Genomic DNA, 18,600 nt, shown 5'->3' with positions numbered 1-18,600 from the left:
TCACTTGAATATTATTAGGCCTTTCATGCCTTTCAATGCTCCCCATGCTTAGGGAGGATTAGAGGGGAGGAGGCAGCACAGGTCTTTTAGGCTTTTTAAGCCACCCCCCAGGCACGGGGTAGATTAGAGGGGAGGAGGCAGCGCAGGCCTTTTGGGCTTTTTGAGCCACCCCCTCCGTGCCCAGGGTGGAGTATAAGGGAGGAGGCAGCACAGGCCTTACGGACCTTCAAGCCTCCCCCCGCCCATGTGCAGGGTGGTTTATAGAGGAGGAGGCAGTACAGGCTTTTTAGGCTTTTCATTTCCCTTCCCCCATACATATAGATTAATCCAGCTATTTAATTGGTTATCATTACTGATGGCACTATACAGTTTTTCCTTCTTCAGTAGGCGACATGCTACCTAAGAAGAGTAGAGGGTGGCAAGGGGCAAGGGTAAGGCCCCTAAGGCACCACCCAAGCATCCACTCCCAGTGGCAATGTTATATGATGAGGATGAGGCACCGCCATGGGTGGCTATCCTTGCCCACTTGGATGTGCTGGAGCAGCAGAGGGTGTACTCAGGTAAGCAGGAACAGTTATACCCTGATCCTCCTGTGGCTCCAGCAACGAGGCCAAAGCGGGCTAAGGCACAGTCGAGGGCAAGCAGTATGGGTTCTAACCAGAATGCTGTGAACTTAATTTTAGCACAGCTGGATGCACTGGAGGCTTGGTCTAGTATGCCCCCCCAATGACGCCTGAAGGAGCAATCAGCGCCGCTTGGCTTCCACCTGCACCCCACTACAAAGGAAAAATATTGCAGGGGGAGTATGTGGACTTGTTCTCCCTCCTTTACTGAGAGCCTACTAAGAAGGACAAGGAGAAGGAGGGGGACAGGGAGCATGACAGACCCAGGTGTAGGAAAGTGGACAGGACATGGGCCAACTGTCTACCAGCCTACTTGATTTACTCAGGGGTTATATTGCAGAAGCAGCTGCAGATGGGTCCATTGCTGCTTAAATATCTAGATATCATTTATAGAGGGTATTCTGAGTTATCTGGCCTCGCATGGCTACCATATGATGAGGCCTTTCGTATGTGGGCAGCTTTTGATAAAGCCTTGCCATTGGATATGAAGGAGCCCAAGTTATGGCTGCAGTTCATGGTGGCCACTTGGGCTATGGTGGGGGACGGGAGTGATAGTGGGCATTTGCTGAGTAGGCAGTCAGCAGCTACCCTTCCCTGCTTGAATGCAGGGCAAGGAGTTCAACATCGGCTGCTTTGCTGGGAGTTTAGTTCTCAGGGTTTCTGTGCCCGTAATCCCTGTTTTAGGCACAAGTGCTCAATATGCGGTGTCTCGCACTCCTGCACCAACTGCTGTTGGGGCAGACCCTTTAAACGAGGGGTAAGGGACACACAGGGAGATAGGAAGCTGCCCCCTCCAGGAGCGTCTCAAGGAAAAGGGTTCATCCCCAGTTAAACTGGAGGTACTGCGGGCTTTGTTGTTAGACTACCCTGTTGAGGGGGTGGGCAGTTTTTGTTGCACGATTTTTCTTTCGGTTTTAGGATACTGTATTCAGGTCCACGGATTGCTTTCATGGCTTGTAACCTTAAATTGGTCCTAGGCATGGAAGCAATTGTAAGGGGTAAGATTGAAAAGGAAGTGCAGGCTGCTGGGCCCTTTCCCATCACCCCCTACCTCGGCTCTACAGATGTCCCCCCTTGGCATAGTGCCCAAGAAAACTCCAGGGAATTGAGTCAGATCCATCATGTCTTATCTGTGGGGGCACTCCGTTAATGATTTCACACCAGATAGTCTTTGCATGGTGCATTATACCTCTTTTGATACTGCAGTGCACGTGGAGCGCATGCGGCAGAGGTGCCCTTATGGGCAAATGTGGCATCCTGTCTGCCTTTCGCCTCTTGCCCATCCACCCAGAGGATTTGAGCTGCTGGGATTTGCCTTTTTGGGCCAATTCTATGTAGACAGGGCATTGCCTATGGGCTGCTCCATTTTCTGTGTGGTATTTGAGCGCTTCAGCTCTTTTTTGGAGTGGGCAGTCAAGAGGCAGACAGGCTTGGATGCAGTGGTGCACTAACTGGATGATTTCTTATTTATGGGTGGATGCCAGCAGCTGATGTCCCAGTTTTATGACCTGACTAGGGAGTTGGCCACAGAGAGGTCAGAAGGCCCAGCCCATGTGTTAACCTTTCTAGGTATTGCAATTGACTCTGAAGTCCAGTGTTGCAGGCTGCCCAGGGATAAGCTCGACTTACTGCAGAACAAGATCCGGGAGGTTTCAGAGGCCAAGAAGGTTTCCTTCCTGGTTCTCCAGGAGCTGGCAGGGCATTTAAACTTCATGTGTAGGGTCATCGCACCAGGCCAGGCATTCCTAAGGTGGGAGTATGATGTCATGGTGGGACTTTCCCAGCCTTATCACAGATACAGCTTTACGCGCTGACCTGGGTGTGTGGTCGTCATTTTTGCGGGAGTTCAATGGGGTTTCATTCTGCAGGGAGGACCTGCTCCTGGAAGCAGAGCTACAAATACAATGAGACGCCCCAGGGGCGTTTGGTTTTGGGGTTGTGTTAGGGACTTCCTGGTGTAATGGGTGCTGGCTGCAGACCTAGATTTGGGAGGGGTTAACCAGAGATTTAACTTTTCTCAAATTGTTTCTTATCGTGGTTGCAGCCTACTTGTGGGCGGAGAGGCTACAGAACTTTACCATCCATTTCTGGTGTGATAACATGGCCATGGTCCAGGTTATCAACTCCCTTACATCTAGGAACACTAGGGTTATGAGTCTCCAATGCCTGCATTTTAATGTTCTATTTCAGGCATGGCATGTACCTGGTATTGATAATGGTGTTGCTGATGCTCTGTCATGGAATCAGATGGAGAGGTTTCAACAAGTGATGCTGCTTGCCAGGGCTCAGCTGGATGCCGTGCTACCTGAGATTTGGGAGATGGGAGAGCAGTTGGAGAGGGCCATAAGCCTATCCATTGCACCCAGCACAGTCACCAGCAGAGGGCAGAGAGTAGGTAGGGAGCTCCAGGAGTTCAGGGTCAGCAGGGGCTATGCACAGGTGTGGCCTATCCCTGTGGATCACCTGCTGGAATTCCTGGTGAAAGGCAGGAAGAGGCGCCTTTCTGTCAAGACACTGTGAGGTAAGCTGGTGGGGTTTTCCTTTGTAGCCAAGGCAGAGGAGGAGAGAAGGGAGGAAGGGCAGAGGGTAGGAGGGAGATGGGAGCAGGCAGGAGGGGGATGGGAGGAGAAGGGCAGGTCTGATCATTTACATGTTTATTGAGTTTAGTGGGATTTACTCCTGTGCAATCATACTTAGGATAGGTAAAACTGACTGGGAGGGAGGGAGGGAGGGAGGGAGGGAGGGAGGGAGGAGGAAGAAGGGAGAGGGAAATGGAAAGGAAGGGAGAGGAGAGGGGAAACACCAACAAACATACAAAAATGTAATTCTCCATCTTTGGAGATGGCAGGTGTTGCCACCACTCACCATATGCTCAGAGGCATATGTCTTCCAAACTACACAGGAAATGGATTGGACTGTGAAAGACCAACCCTTTGATCGCTTTAAGAACCACTTAAATACAGTTATCAGAGTGCAAATTGTATGTTACTGTTTCAATTATGAATGGTACACATGTTTCAAATTGAAATTTTCTTTTTTAAAAGAGAAATTTGTCATAATTGGCCTAGTATGCATGTTACTGTATGTGTGGCCTCTTTGGGCATTCACCTGATAATGCAAGGGTCAAAGACATGTCAACCCCACCCCCAATGTTACCCTGCATGCAGACTCATCTTAGACCTTCACCCATTGAACACAAAGATCTAACAGAGGCTTCTATGTGGGTTCAGCTGAATATGCTTAGAATCCTCTGTGTTCAGAGACATCTTCAGACAGTCAGGGTAGAGACATGCTTACTGTTCCAGTGCATCTCCACCTCTCTTTTCTGAAAACTGGGCCATATGATGCCAGTCAAACTCTGCCCCTTTTTACTCTACACTGGGAGTCTTTACGCTGGTCAGATCAGCTTGAGTGGGTTTTGATAGATCAACTCATTTGTCTTCCAGGTGTGGCCAATGGAAATGCATTACTGTAGGTTCAAGCAGAGACAGTTGTTGGGCCAACATTTTGCTATGGGTGGTCCTGAAAGGTCTGAAATCAGGTGTGGAGAAGGGAGGTGTGGCCAGCAGAGGACAGAGTTGCTTTAAAACACAGCCAGAAAAACCATTCTTGCTGTCTTTGAAATGACTTATGTGCCCACAATCTCACTCTCAACACATAGAGGTCTGAGACAGTGGATTTGCAGAGGCGGGGGGGGGGGTTGTTGCACGCCTCAGCCCTCTACATACTTTTAAATTATGCATGTTCAGGTTACAGCAACTTATCAATGTGGCATCAGTATATAAGAAACAGTTCTAAATTCTGAATGATTATTGTTATGTGGCTCAGTTCTCTGTTCCCTATTCATCTGCCCTGTACTCTCTGAAAGTGCAATTACCCTCAAATGTAGATATCCTTTAAGAGACATTTATAGTTGGATGTTGCTTAGGCTGCATTGCACTTCAGCTACAAATGACCCTTCATAAGCAAGTTGCATTATATTGTGTTTAACCACACATATTAGCCACACAGTAATCTGTCTATATTAGGAACATAAGAAGCTGGGTAGGAAGGCAGACCATTGAGCAATCTAGTTCATTTATAAACGCCACTCCCAACTTCTTGAAAGATTCCACCAATGCTACCTCTGGAAAATTCTGCACATTACTTGGGAAGATAGGCAGACTAATGTTAGCGTATTGGAAGAAGCAAAGACCACCAGTGTTGAAACAATGATCCTCCAACATCAACTTTGCTGGACCGGCCATGTTGTTCGAATGCCTGATCACCGTCTTCCAAAGCAGCTACTTTACTCCCAACTTAAGGATGGAAAATGGAATATTAATGGACAGCAAAAGAGGCTTAAAGATGTTTTCAAAGCTAATCTAAAAAAAATGTAACATGAGCATCAAGAACTGGGAAGCCTTGGCCCATGAGCGTCCCAATTGGAGGTCAGCCATTATCAAAGGTACTATGGACTTTGAAGAAGCATGAGTACAGGGCGAAAGGGACAAACGAGCTAAGCGGAAGGCACGTCAAACAAATCCTCATTGTGACCATCTTCCATCTGGAAACCTATGTCCTCACTGTGGGAGGCTGTGTGGATCCAGAATTGGCCTCCACAGTCACTTACGGACCCACTGTTAAAGTCCTTACCCTGGAAGACAATCTTACTCGGCCACAAGTGATCGCCAATGAATGAATACACTGACTAGCAGTAGATCCTGGGTGTCTGTGTGTGTTCTCAGCCCTACCTGGATATGCCAGGGATTGAATCTGGGATCATCCGCATGCACAAAGTCAGCATTCATTAGGTTAGCATTGTTCTTGCCATGTTTTTAAATCGTCATGTTCATGAAGATTTCAGGAATGGTATTTGTCCCCATAATAAAGCTTACAATTTACTATTTCCTCTTCTTTTTTTGATTTTTTTTTAAAAACCCTAATGAAAAATCTTCAGCATTTTAGTGCGAATTTCTCCTAATAAACACATTTTTGTATGGAGGTTTCAATAATGTACACATTTCTGCAATGATTTTTTTCTAACATTATGCATTTTCTGTTATCTTCACTAATATATTCATTTTTATGCACACTTTCACAGAATATAAACATTTTTGTAAACATTGTTAGGAGAACTGCATCACAAAATTTGGATAAGTGCAAAGTTTTAAGGATGGCTATGTTTTGATTCTCATATTATTTCAGAAAGTGAGACTCTGATAGATTTAGTTTTAAATGCAAACTGAACCCAATTTCTCCCCCATCCGTACTCAGATGATATCTTAAAGAAAAATACCCTCAGAAGTTCAGAGGGACAAGAACAGCAACTTCAAGAGCAAACTTAAAACATTGTTCCCGCTTCCTTATGAAACACATCTGTGTAAGAATGCATATTATTTTTTTCTGGTCGATTACCATGTATAAAGGACAGATTTGCAGAAATTCTAATTAATTCAGTCATTTAAAAGAGAAGGGACAGATGTTTTATTATGTCCAGTAGTATAGTGACAAATTCAAAAGTGCAGGGTCCCTTCATGATAGTCACAGCCACAGATACACACCACTTTTTTGCTGGTGGGTTGAGAATAAGATTCTTGTTAATACTTTCTCTCACAACAACAGACAACCCTAGGCTGTGTGTTAGCTACTGAAAAGAGTTTGCCCAGTGGCTGAGAGTGGCTGACTCACCTCCTTTCACTCTGATTGGCTCCAATCAAAGGACAAGAAAGCATGTTTGAAGACTCTTCTCAGTGGCTAACACACACTCCCTTTTCATGCTGATTGGCTCATAGGATGCTGGAGACACAGGGACTCTGCTGGGACCCTGCTCCCCCCAAAAGGAATGGATCTAAGATCCCCTTGAGACCCCAGACGACTATACCCCTGATTATGTCTCTTCTTCATATAGGTTCCTCAGGCACAAGAGGATACAAAGACCAATGAGCCAAAATCTGATCATATCATAGTCCAATATTTGCTCACAGCTTGACAGTTTTTGTGCTTCTATGCTGAAAATGCATGCCAGCCCCAGCCCCGATATTTCCATGAATGCTATCCCTACCCACTCCACCCCTGACTTTCTGATGCTGAGCAGTAAGGTTTCAGCAGTGCATCCAAGTGTTTGCTATTGCAAGCCTGTCCATGATTGGGAACCCTGATAACACAGGGTTCTAAACTGTAGAGACTTGTAAGTGTGCTTGCTCAGACATGCTTAGAATTCTCTTTCAGATCTTCTCTCTCACTATGGGGACATAAGGGTTGGCAGGCACATCCTGTACTGTCTACATGAGTTGGGATACCCTGTATAGGTATCACACCTGAATGGGACTACCATGCTATAAAATTTCCATTCCGACCAATAAATATTTTAAGCCAAACCAACCTTTCTAAATTTAAGCTTGTTAAATGAGAAGCCAAACCTAGCCTGCAACCTTAATGGCCCATCTGTCTTTTAAAAAGTGACTGTTCTTCCTTCTCAGGAGCTTGCTATTATTGGAATTTAATCTGTATGACAGATGGAATTGAAAACTTCATGTTTAAGGCAACAGGTAGAAGATATAACTAAGCATGCAGCAACTATGGCAGCTAACCCTCCCCCCTAAGATTAGTGGCAAGTAAGTATATTAAAATTCTAGAAGCAAATACAGTTAATAGGAATAATATATTAATTACAGTAATAGCAGTTTTGATCAATTCTTACAAATTTCCTAAGATAAAAAAGGCGATACAGCATAATCCTATCCATGTTTATTCAGAAGAATGTCACATTGAGATTTCGAATTTGAAATTTTGTTTTTCATTGTATATTCATTTCAAGAGAGTGAAGTTGTGTGAGACAAGGTCAAATATACAACATACACATTGCTCAGTAAAATATATTGCCTGCTCTACTAGTTTCCTTTTCATTATAATCCCATTGTTATTTACCTGCATCATAAATGTATTGTTTATGAGGTAAATAATTGGGTTCAGTGACTCTGACATAATCTCCTTGATAACTAATCTTCTCAGCGGCAGAGAACAAACTGCTAAATAAGTATTGTCATTACACAATCCTCTGAAGAAAATTAAAAGGATGTGTATTGATCACTGAAACAATAAGGATAGCAAAGATGGCTTCCCCCCCCTGAATTGGCAGTTAGCTGAGAATAAACCAAACAGGCTGCACTGTGGGATTTAAAAATAAAATCAGCTGTAACAAAGCACAGCTGTGAGAAATTAAGTGTCATTTATGCAGCTCTATGGTGTTTCTGTAAGACTTCCCTCTTAAATGTTATATTATCCGAGGACTGCATTGAATCATCATTACATTCAGTTCTTGGATAGAAATTTGCCAAGGGCAGAATTTTTCACATTTGTCACTTTTTAAAACAATGAAGTTAGTTTTCAAAATGCTTAGAGCTCAATTTTCCAAAAAATCCCAGCATATACTAGATTTACTACTCTTTATTCATCAACATATTACAGTATCATTCATTTTCAGACCGTGCTCCCAGAGAGACCTTTTTATTGGAAGGTGTTTTCCTTCCAATATTTTCTGCTGCCCGGTGTGGGACCTAAAATGTATCCATGGAATCTGATCTTCAAAGAGCCAACATGAAAAGTTCATCTACATGCAGATCTTTGATGGTTTAGGTTCTTTGATTACTGGTGTCAACTTGGCATGATTAACAGCAACTCAAACATGATAAGCAACATAAAGAAGCATGATAAGCAACCCATGGATGGAGTGGTACATATTTGAAAGGAAGAGGGGTTATAAATATATGTATGTAAAAAAAGAGAAGTTTGTAATTTATTCATTATCACTTATCGAAAGTGATTGGTCGAATGATAAGATTTACTTAGTACTTACTAAAATTAAAGTAGCTCGCATCCAAAATATCTCTGAAATAACTTGAAATGTAAACAATGTTTAGATATTGGGGGGGATTACATTGATATGCATGTCTAACAGAAAAATGTTTAGAATGGAGAATTATTTTAAATCCAGGTGATATCTTTGGAGACTTACAAATAAATACTCCAGCAAGGAGCATTAGAGAAATCTAAAGGAGAATTAATATACCTTTAAAATTAAGTGCAGGGTCATTTATATCAGTTCTTTCTTTTACAAAGGTATTGTGCAGCACTGTTGAACAATTAAAAATATATATACACAATACGAAGTCTTTCTTAAGAGGAAAAAGATTATTAAGGATATTCTAGAACAAAATGATACACAGTATAAAAGCAAAGAGCCTTTATGCCAGGGCCTCACAATATAGTTACTGTGACATGGCATTTGTAGCAAGAATGGCTTCCTTTGTAAATCCATCAGGCAGAATAATATACCACTTTTGAAAGTACTTCTATACTTTATGATGTCCACGCAATAGATAATACGTAAAGAAATGCAATGATGCTATTAAATCAAATTAAGTGAAGAGGAGAGTTTGGAATAGTAAAAAAGGATACACAGATTAAGGTAAAATTACCCCATTTTTCTGATCAACGTATCTGAAGGCCAGAAACTCCACTGACAGCAGCTTAAGATCAGAATGTTTCTGATTTCAAACTGTCCTCAGACATTATTATGTATAAAGAATGAATGCATGGGGAGTGGGGGAACATTCCTCTCCCAACCTATGTGCATTCAACAGTGTCTGAATAGAGCCCTATGCAAATATTGGTGTATTTGCAGATGACTATCTGTGTAATCAAGAACGCTGCCTTTAGTAATGTCTGAAAATCGCAGTGAGACTAATTTTAACATAAGTAATTACAACAGAATGAAATCCAGCCTGAATGTCAAATTCTTCCAGAACATGCTGCAGAATCTTAGGTAATATCATCTGCTATCTGTGACCTAGCCACAGCAGGCCTGTAGCCAGGGTGAGGCAAATGAGTGCACCCCCCCGAGCTGTGCTTCACCCCTCCTAGGATTTTTTGTTTGGACAATTGTCTTTTTAATTTGTGACATGATAGGCAATGACAGCCTCCATTTAAAGTGTGACAGCTTGTTTTAAGAACAGGAGCAATTTAAGAATAGGACCCTCTGAAAAATTCAATAAATAAGGCAGGTGGGTGCACAATAATAGCCTCATCTGGAAGAGCTCCCAAAAGTCTGCTCACTCAAGAGGTGGATTTTTCATGCTCACAATCACCCTATAATGTGATCCTGAAAAAAACCCCACAGCCCGTACAATAATATGACCCTCAAGGAGTTAAAAATTAGAACTTTGTATTATCAGCTAGAGTTAGAATCCACCCCTTGGACTTTGGTTAGCTCTGCTTTTCAGTTTCAGTTTCAGCTGTTGCTCACCCAGTGAGCAATAAAGAAGCATGTTTATTTGCCTACTGTAAAAAGTAAATGTTTGTTTATTCTGCAATTATTATGATGAGTAGAGCAGGAGTGGGTGCTTATGGCTTAAGGGTGAAATAAAGTGATCTGAAAAAAATATCTACTCTAAATTGCCCTTTGCTCTTTTAAAACATTCACTATATTCCCAATCACAGTGGGTATTTTTCTTGAGTACTTGATGTCAAAGGATGAAACCACCTCAGAGGAACAGAAACACTGCCGTGCATACTACAGTTAGCTGTTTGGCCAGCCACCTAGGCTGTAACTGGGGCCTAACTGGGAGGAAGGGCGGGATACAAATTGAATAAATAAATAAATAAAATAAAATAATTTCTGATTTTCTCAATGTGTGCAGCTCAGCATGAAGCCTTTTCAGGGTTTCTGAGCAGAAAAGTCAACCCATCAACCAGTAAAAAACAGTCCAATTGCTTTCTGAATGAATTCATTGCTTTCTGCATTTAGTTTCCAGTCGCTCAGTTAGTCCTTTATGTAACAACCAGTTAAAAAGTTTCCCCTTAATTGTCCAACAGGAAGGAAAATCTAAAAGTCAGAAACAAGACTAGAAGAAGGGACCCTCAAGTAGGAGTTAACACTTTTGGTATCCCCTTGTTCACTGTATCATCAGCATCATTTTTTTTCTTATGAAACAAAAATATGCCAGTCATTTAATTCCTGGTGTTCATACTAATTTTTCTGTTAACTTGGCCTTTGCTTAGCCCATTATTTAAGGTAATACACTCCATGGAGAAGTGAGGGGGAAGGTCACTGCCTTTCACTTCCTTTGGTTTGCTCTCACACCCTATCCACCAGTGAGTGGGTGGGAATTGGCTGATGCTATATACTACCAAAAATGGCCCTTCTAGAAATGTAGCTGCCCCACCTAACAAGGGAGGCTGGTTGCTAAAGATGGATCCTGACACTAGCATCTTCCAGCCTAGTTAGCAAAGAAGCACTCTGAGCAATCTTCACCTTCTGTTTATTTTGGTTCTCTCCCTTCTCTTCATTTTGGTTAACCCAACCCTCATCCCATGTTTCCAGCCTGGCAGAATATCTCCAGATGTGCCCATTTCCCTGTTGGTCTGGCAGTATCATATCTTGTTTTCTGCTGTGGAGTGACAACTTAATCTTTAACCTAAATGCTACACTATCTCCCACTTTCACAACACTTACATTCATTGATTCAGAATGAAGGCATAAGAGTACATTGCATCACATGATTACAACATAATGCTCACTATCATTTACCATCCTTTATGTTAGACATATAAAAGACAACATTTCTGGAATTGGGTTGGTTTTAAGTGTTGTTGTTTTGAAACGGCAAAACAAAAATCTTATAGTGGTGTCAGATTCTTTCTCTCCTCCACAATTCACTCAAGAAATAATCCACCAGAAGCAGACTAATTTTCAATTTTTTTTTGGTCCGGATTTGGTCTTTAGATCCTGGGGTTTGTGGTCAGGACAATTGGATTTTTAACCATGTTAACCCAGATAGGTGGGTTTCAACCTGTTTTAGATGGTGTTACACTCCCCCTAAAGAAGCAGGTGCATGATTAGAGGGTACTTCTAGATCCATTACTATCACTGAGGCACAAGAGGCCTCAGTGGTGCAGAGTGCCTTCCATCAGTTTTGGCTGGTGGTCCAGCTGTGACCCTATCTGGACAAGGCTAACCTAGCTTCTGTTGTCTATACTCTGGTAACCTCTAGGATAAATCTCTACAATGTGTTATACATGGGGATGGCTTTGAAGATAGTACAGAAACTGCAGCTAGTGCAGAATTCATTGGCTAGATTGCTGATTGGAAGTAGGAGGTTTATTTATTTAATTTGTATCCCGCCCTTCCTCCCAGCAGGAGCCCAGGGCAGCAAACAAAGCACCAAAACACTTTAAAACATCATAAAAACAGATCTTAAAATACATTAAAACAAAACAGCATTAAAACATTTTTTAAAAAAACATTAAAAAGGGTTAAAAACAATTTAAAAACATATTAAACAATTCTGACACAGATGCAGACTGGGATAGGTCTCAACTTAAAAGGCTTGTTGAAAGAGGAAAGTATTCAAAAGGCACCGAAAAGATAGCCAAGATGGTGCCTGCCTAATATTCAAAGGGAGGGAATTCCAGAGGGTAGGTGCTGCCACACTAAAGGTCCATTTCCTATATTGTGCAGAATGAACCTCCTGATAAGATGGTATCTGCAGAAGGCCCTCACCTGAAGAGCGCAGTGATCAACTGGGTATATAAGGGGTAAGATGGTCTTTCAGGTATCCTGGTCCTGAGCTGTATAGGACTTTGTATGCCAAAACTAGAACCTTGAACTTGGCCCGGTAGCAAATGGGCAGCCAGTGCAATTCTTTCAGCAGCGGGGTGACATGTTGGTGATACCCTGCTCCTCTGAGCAGTCTCGCCACCACATTTTGCACCAGCTGCAGCTTTCGGACCAATCTCAAGGGCAGCCCCACATAGTAATCCAGCCTAGAGGTTACCAGTGCATGGACAACAGTGGTCAGGCTATCCCTGTCCAGAAACGGCCACAGCTGTCTCACCAGCTGAAGCTGGTAAAAGGCACTCCTAGCCACTGAGGTCACCTGGGCCTCTAGCGACAAAGATGGATCCAGGAGCACCCCCAGGCTACGGACCTGCTCTTTCAGAGGGAATATGACCCCGTCCAAAGCAGCCAACTGACCAATTATTCGAACTCGGGAACCACCTACTCACAGCGCCTCCGTCTTGCTACAATTCAGACTCAGTTTATTGGCCCTCATCCAACCCACCACCAAGTCCAGGCAGCGGTCCAGGGCTTGCACGGCCTCTCCCGATTCAGATGTTATGGAGAAATAGAGCTGGGTATCATCAGCATACTGCTGACACCTCACCCCAAAGCTCTTGATGACTGCTCCCAAGGGCTTCATATAAATGTCAAACAGCATGGGGGACAAGATGGTACCCTGTGGCACCCCACAGCACAACTGCCAGGGGCCCAAAAGACAATCACCCAATGCTACTCTCTGAGAACGACCCTGGAGATAGGATCGGAACCACTGTAAAACAGTGCCTCCAATACCCATCTCACCTAGTCGGCCCAGAAGGATACCAATGGTATCAAAAGCCGCTGAGAGATCAAGTAAGAACAACAGGGTCGCACTCCCCCTGTCCTTCTCCTGATAAAGGTCATCCATCAGGACGACCAAGGCCGATTCAGTTCCATAACCAGGCCTGAACCCAGACTGGGATGGGTCAAGATAATCTGTTTCAACCAAGAGTACTTGCAGTTGCTGCGCCACAACCGTCTCAATCACCTTCCCTAAGAACGGGGTATTTGCAACCAGTCGGTAGTTGTCACTAACCAATGGGTCTGGGGTGGGCTTTTTCAGGAGTGGTCGAATCACCGCCTCTTTCAAGGTGGCAGAAACCACTCCCTCCTGCAATGATGCATTGACCACACCCTGGATCCACTCGGTCAGACCCCCTCGGCAAGCTTTAATAAGCCAAGAAGGGCAAGGGTCGAGAGGACACGTTGCTGGCCGCATCATCGCAAGCACCTTGTCCACGTCATCAGACCGCATCAACTGAAACTGTTCCCAAGAAGCTGCAGCAGATGTTGCACTGAACACCTCATTGGGGACTACAGTAGATGCGGATGGGGCATCAAGACTGCTACGGAGGTGAGCAACTTTACCCTCAGGTTTGATCATGTAACACCAATCCTGGCCTGACTTAATTCGTTGCCACTTAAGTTTCCGGACTCAATCCAAAGTTCTGACTTTGACCTATAAAACTTTATGTGGCTCAGGACTCAAATATTTTAGGAACTGCCTCTCCCTGCATGAAGCTACCCAGACCCTGTGTTCTTCACTTGAGGCCCTTCTTCGTGTGCTCCCTCCAAGACTGATGTGGAGGATAGTAACATGAGATCAGGTCTTCTTAGTCATGGCTCCCTGACTGCGGAATGCTCTCCCCAGAGAGATATGCCTAGCCTAGCACTATCACTATTAACACTTAGGCACCAGCGGAAAACATTCCTATTCACCCAGGCATTTTGCTCTTGATTGATATTCATCTTTTAGTTGAGTGGAGTAGGATCGGTCATTTTTAAGCAACTGGAGAAGGAGCACTTTTGTTAAAAATATCCTTTTATCTTCTGAAGTATTTTAGATTTGGTATTGTATATTTGTTTTAAACCGTAAGTCAGTTTGAAACAATTTTTTGTTGTTGTAAGCAACAAATAAATATAATAAATAAATAAACAAACCCTAAACATTTAAAATCCAGCCTGATAGAAACTTAACAGATTTCTCTTTCTCTCTCTTTCAGCCACCACTAAAGGTCATTCTTATGCCTTTAGTTCAATATGCATAGTATTAAATTTCTTATATACATATAATTTTATTTATACCTATAAAATTTAAAAAAGTAAATAAATCCTTACCTTGGAGTGCCTGAAGAGTACGTGTCTGAACAACAATGCAGAGCTGCAGGACCAGTTGTGGGGCACTTTCTAGAAATGTAGCAAGCAAATGCAGCATACTCACATCTGCATACTCATAGACCATTTTCCAATAAAAGCGCCATCTGTCATTATCACCACTCTGTCTACTCCGAATGCCCAAGTAGATAGTGTGAAAATACCTAAAAAAATAGAATAAAAATCACAAGGTATTTTGAAAGATTATATTTTTACTCGAATATACCACAAATATACTCTCTGTATCCAAATATTTGTAACAAATTATATTCAAGGGGCAGAGTGCAAAACTGATTTACTGTGTTATATAAAATTAGAATTATATAGCCACAAGAGTGGCTGTATACTATAGCCAGCATGGATTTTTCGCATTCTGCAAAGTTAAATTGAAAATACCCCTCATGCCATTTTGATGCTTCCCATAAGCTCATTTCAATACAAAACCTTACAAAACCTAAAGTCCTGAACTCAGAAACGCTTGCTTAACAACCCTCTGAATTTTCATGGCGATAAACAAAATAGTCAGAAACAAATGAGAGTTCAAAGTCTAAAGAGAGAGAGAAAAACCCCACATGCCTTTTGGACTTTTTTCTCTCAGAGTTCTCATAATCTGTTGAAATTAATTAAAACATAGGCCATGTTCACAGAGTACTTGTAATCCTTTTACTGACCTTGCCCCATACTCTGACCATGATCTTCTGCAGCTTAAATGTTTAAAAAATGCCTGCCTGATTTTTAATAAATTTAATAAATTTTGCATTGAACTGAATGATAATGTCAGGCATGCTCAGTAAGGACCAACTGTCAGTGTTCTAAAAGCCAGACTCACAGCTGCTTGGCTTGGCTAATCAGGGGGCCACACCCACTCCAGACTTTGTTTTCATGTGAGACAGTCATGGCTTCTCCCAATGAATCCTGGGAAGTGTAGTTTGTGAAGGGTGCTAATAAGAGACTCCTATTCCCCTGACAGAGCTCCAGTGGCCAGAGTGGTTTAACACTCAGCCACTCTGATTGAAGGTCTGTGAGGGGAACAGGGCGTCTCCTAGCAACTCTCAGCACCCTTCCCAGGATTCTTTGAGAGAAGTCATGACTGTCCAAAGTGAAATAAAGGTCTGGTGTGGATATGGCCAGGGACAGCTTTGGTTTAAATTTGAGTGGGAGGCTACATGTGCCTGCTGTAGAATAAAAAGGTGGGGAAAACCCTGAAAAGCAATGATACTGTTCCCAATGTTTTCCTTTTGGAAAGGGAAGGGGCTTCCCCTCTGCCCAGTGCTCACCCACCCAATATCCTCCCCTCCCACTCCTCCTCCCCTCCCCGTCCCTCCCCCAGGTCAGTGTTGTACTATGACCTGGAAGGCCAGGGTTTGAATCCCCACACAGCCATGAAGCTCACTGGGTGACTTTGGGCCAGTCACTGCCTCTCAACCTCAGAGGAAGGCAATGGTAAAACCATCTCTGAATACCGTTTACCAGCCCATCTCCATTTTCAAACCTGATTGCACAGAAAAAATCCCATTAAACTCAAAAAGTATGCAACTGATCAAATCCACCCTCCCTTCTCCTCCCTCCTAGCCCCTCCCCTCCCCTTCCAATCCACTCCTACCCCTCCCCTACCCCTCCCCATGGTCAGTTTTACCTATATTAAGCATGATTGCACAGGAGTAAATACCATTGTATTCAATAAGCATGCAAATGATCAAACCTGCCCTCCCCAGCCCTTTCCTTTGCCCCTCTTCCTCCACTCCCCTCTTCCCCTCCCCCTCCTTCCATTCCCCTCCCTTTCATCTCCCCTCCCCTATTCCCTCCCCCTGTTCCTCCCCCATGGTCATTTTTCATATCCTAACCATGATTACATAGCAGTAAATCCCATTGAACTCAATAAGCATGCAAATGATCAGACCTGCCTTTCCCCTCCTTCCCCTCTCCTCTCCTTTCCTCTTCCCCCCTCTTCGTTCTTCTTCCTCCTCTGCCCACTCCAGCCCTGCCTCCCCCCCAGTCAGTTTTACCTATCCTAGCATGATTGCATGGGAATAAATGCCACTGAACTCAATAAACATGCAAAATATCAAACCTGTCCTTCTCCTCCACTCCCCCTCCTGCCTGCTTCCATCCCCCTCCTCCCCTCTGCCCTTCTTCCTCTCCCTCCTCATCCTCCCCTCCCCATCCCCTGTGGCCAGTTTCACCTATCCTAAGCATGATTGCAGGGGAGTAAATCCCACTGAACTCAATAAGCATGCAAATGATCAATCCATTCCAAGCAAGCTTGCACAGGATCCCATTTCTTACCTCCAGGATTAAAAAGCAGAGAAATTCACTAAGAGGCAAAAAATCTTGCAGTTTAAGAACGTACCTATAGCCAAACAGATATTTCTATCAAACTTTGAAAAGCAGATAAATTGGGCAGCTATAGTGAATGTTCCAGGGGAGAGGAGACCTGACCTCCTCTCTGAGATATTGTACTCCCTACAAATTTGTAAAAATGCAAACACCATTTGGGTTGGTCTTTTACAGTCCAATCCACTTCCTGTGGAGCTTGGAAGAATTTGGTAACATGTGCCTATGAGCATATGGTGAGTGGTGGCAACACCTGCAACCAGCCCAAATAATAGAAACAAGACATGGGCAGTGCTGATCTTGTTTTAGCAGGGAGAAAGCAACATTATTAAGACAGTTGATATAGTTCAGACAGTCACTTTAAATATGTCTGATTTACTTTGCAATTTTAGTGAAGTTTCCTATAGGAAATCATTTTCTTTTGTTTCTATTTCTGTGAATATGTGAAGTACAGTAACACTTTGCAAAATTTATACTAAAAAAACTCCAAAAATAATTGTGGAATAATGGCATTGCCTATTCTGCAGAATAGTCTCCAGTGGACTTCAGGGGTGTCTCAATTTGCATAAGATAAAACAGTGGGAGGTGAAATATATTCCTGCAAAATTCTAGGTGTGCTCTATGTTTTTAATTGACCGTGCCCACATTTCCTTAAATGAAGGGATTTAAACATAGCAGGCTGAAAACATGCATCCTGTTTTTTCCAACAGCTGGAGTCATTGCTGACATAGCAACATATTGTAATCAGTCAGATTTTACATCAAACTGTAGTTTCAGATTCAACTGTTAATGCACCCAAAATAGAAATAGAACATATCCTCCAATTTGAAACATTAGTAACACAGGAAAGAAGCTACCACTCTCCATATGCTCAGAGGAGCATGTTACCAAATTCTTCGAAGCTACACAGCAAGTGGATTGGACTGTGGAAAAAAAAGGCAATGGACTGCCTTTAAGTCGATTCCAACTTTTGGCGACCCTATGAATAGGCTTTTCATGGTAAGCGGTATTCAGAGGAGGTTTACCATTGACTCCCTCTGAGTCTGACAGGCAGTGACTGGCCCATGGTCACCTAGTGAGCTTCATGGCTGTGTGGGGATTCGAACTCTGGTCTCCCAGGTCATAGTCCAACACCTTAACCACTACGCCACGCTGGCTCTCAGCATTGGACTGTGAAAGACCAACCCAAATTGTGTTGGCAGTTTGGCAAATTTGTAGGGCAGTACAATATCTCAGAGAGGAGGTCAGGTCTCCTGCTCCCCTGGTGCATTCACTATAGCTGCCCAATCTCCCTGCTTTCTAAAGTTTGATAGAAATATCTGTTGGCTATAGATACATTTTTAAACCGCAAGGTTTTTTGCCTATTAGTGAATATTGTGTTTAACTACAAGTTGAACTGTATGAATCGTCACATTGAGGGACTGGTGCAGCATACTCCCTCCCTCAACCCAGTTTCCTTCAATATCATGTTGCTCACCTAAAGGAAAGTAGTGACCTTGATACCTTTGATCACCCCTTGTCTTACTCCTTTCCATTTCTCCTAATGGCCAGGACAGTAACTATGCTTCTGCTTCCACTGTAGGGGACAGTATGCCTCTGAATACCAATTGCTGGGAATCACAACTGGGGAGACAGCAATTGTACTTAAGTATTGCTTGCAGGCTTCCCATTGACATCTAGTTGGCCACTGTGAGAACAGAATGCTGGACTAGGTGGGTCTTTGGCTTGAACTGGATTGTGCTCATTTTGTATATGGTGTACTTACAGAAATTGTCCTTCCTGATTGAAAAATTTTAGGTACTACCTGAATTATGTTAAGATCCATCATGGCTCTAATAATGATGCACC

The 18,600-nt window shown here is 43.2% G+C and overlaps 1 protein-coding gene across 1 annotated transcript in view; it reads right to left on the bottom strand.

The window, feature by feature from the left end:
• XKR4 (XK related 4) overlaps positions 1-18,600 on the bottom strand; it is a 297,272-nt gene that overhangs the window by 77,778 nt on the left and 200,894 nt on the right. The window contains exon 2 of the mRNA XM_061601530.1: positions 14,383-14,582. Within this exon, the coding sequence (XP_061457514.1) occupies positions 14,383-14,582 (200 nt within the window). The remainder of the gene's footprint in view (positions 1-14,382; positions 14,583-18,600) is intronic.

This window comes from Rhineura floridana, chromosome 1 (genome assembly GCF_030035675.1).
Source record: "Rhineura floridana isolate rRhiFlo1 chromosome 1, rRhiFlo1.hap2, whole genome shotgun sequence".
In the NCBI taxonomy this organism is placed as follows: Eukaryota; Metazoa; Chordata; class Lepidosauria; order Squamata; family Rhineuridae; genus Rhineura; species Rhineura floridana.
Note: the sequence above shows the minus strand (reverse complement) of the source record. Positions and strands in the feature narration are given on the sequence as shown.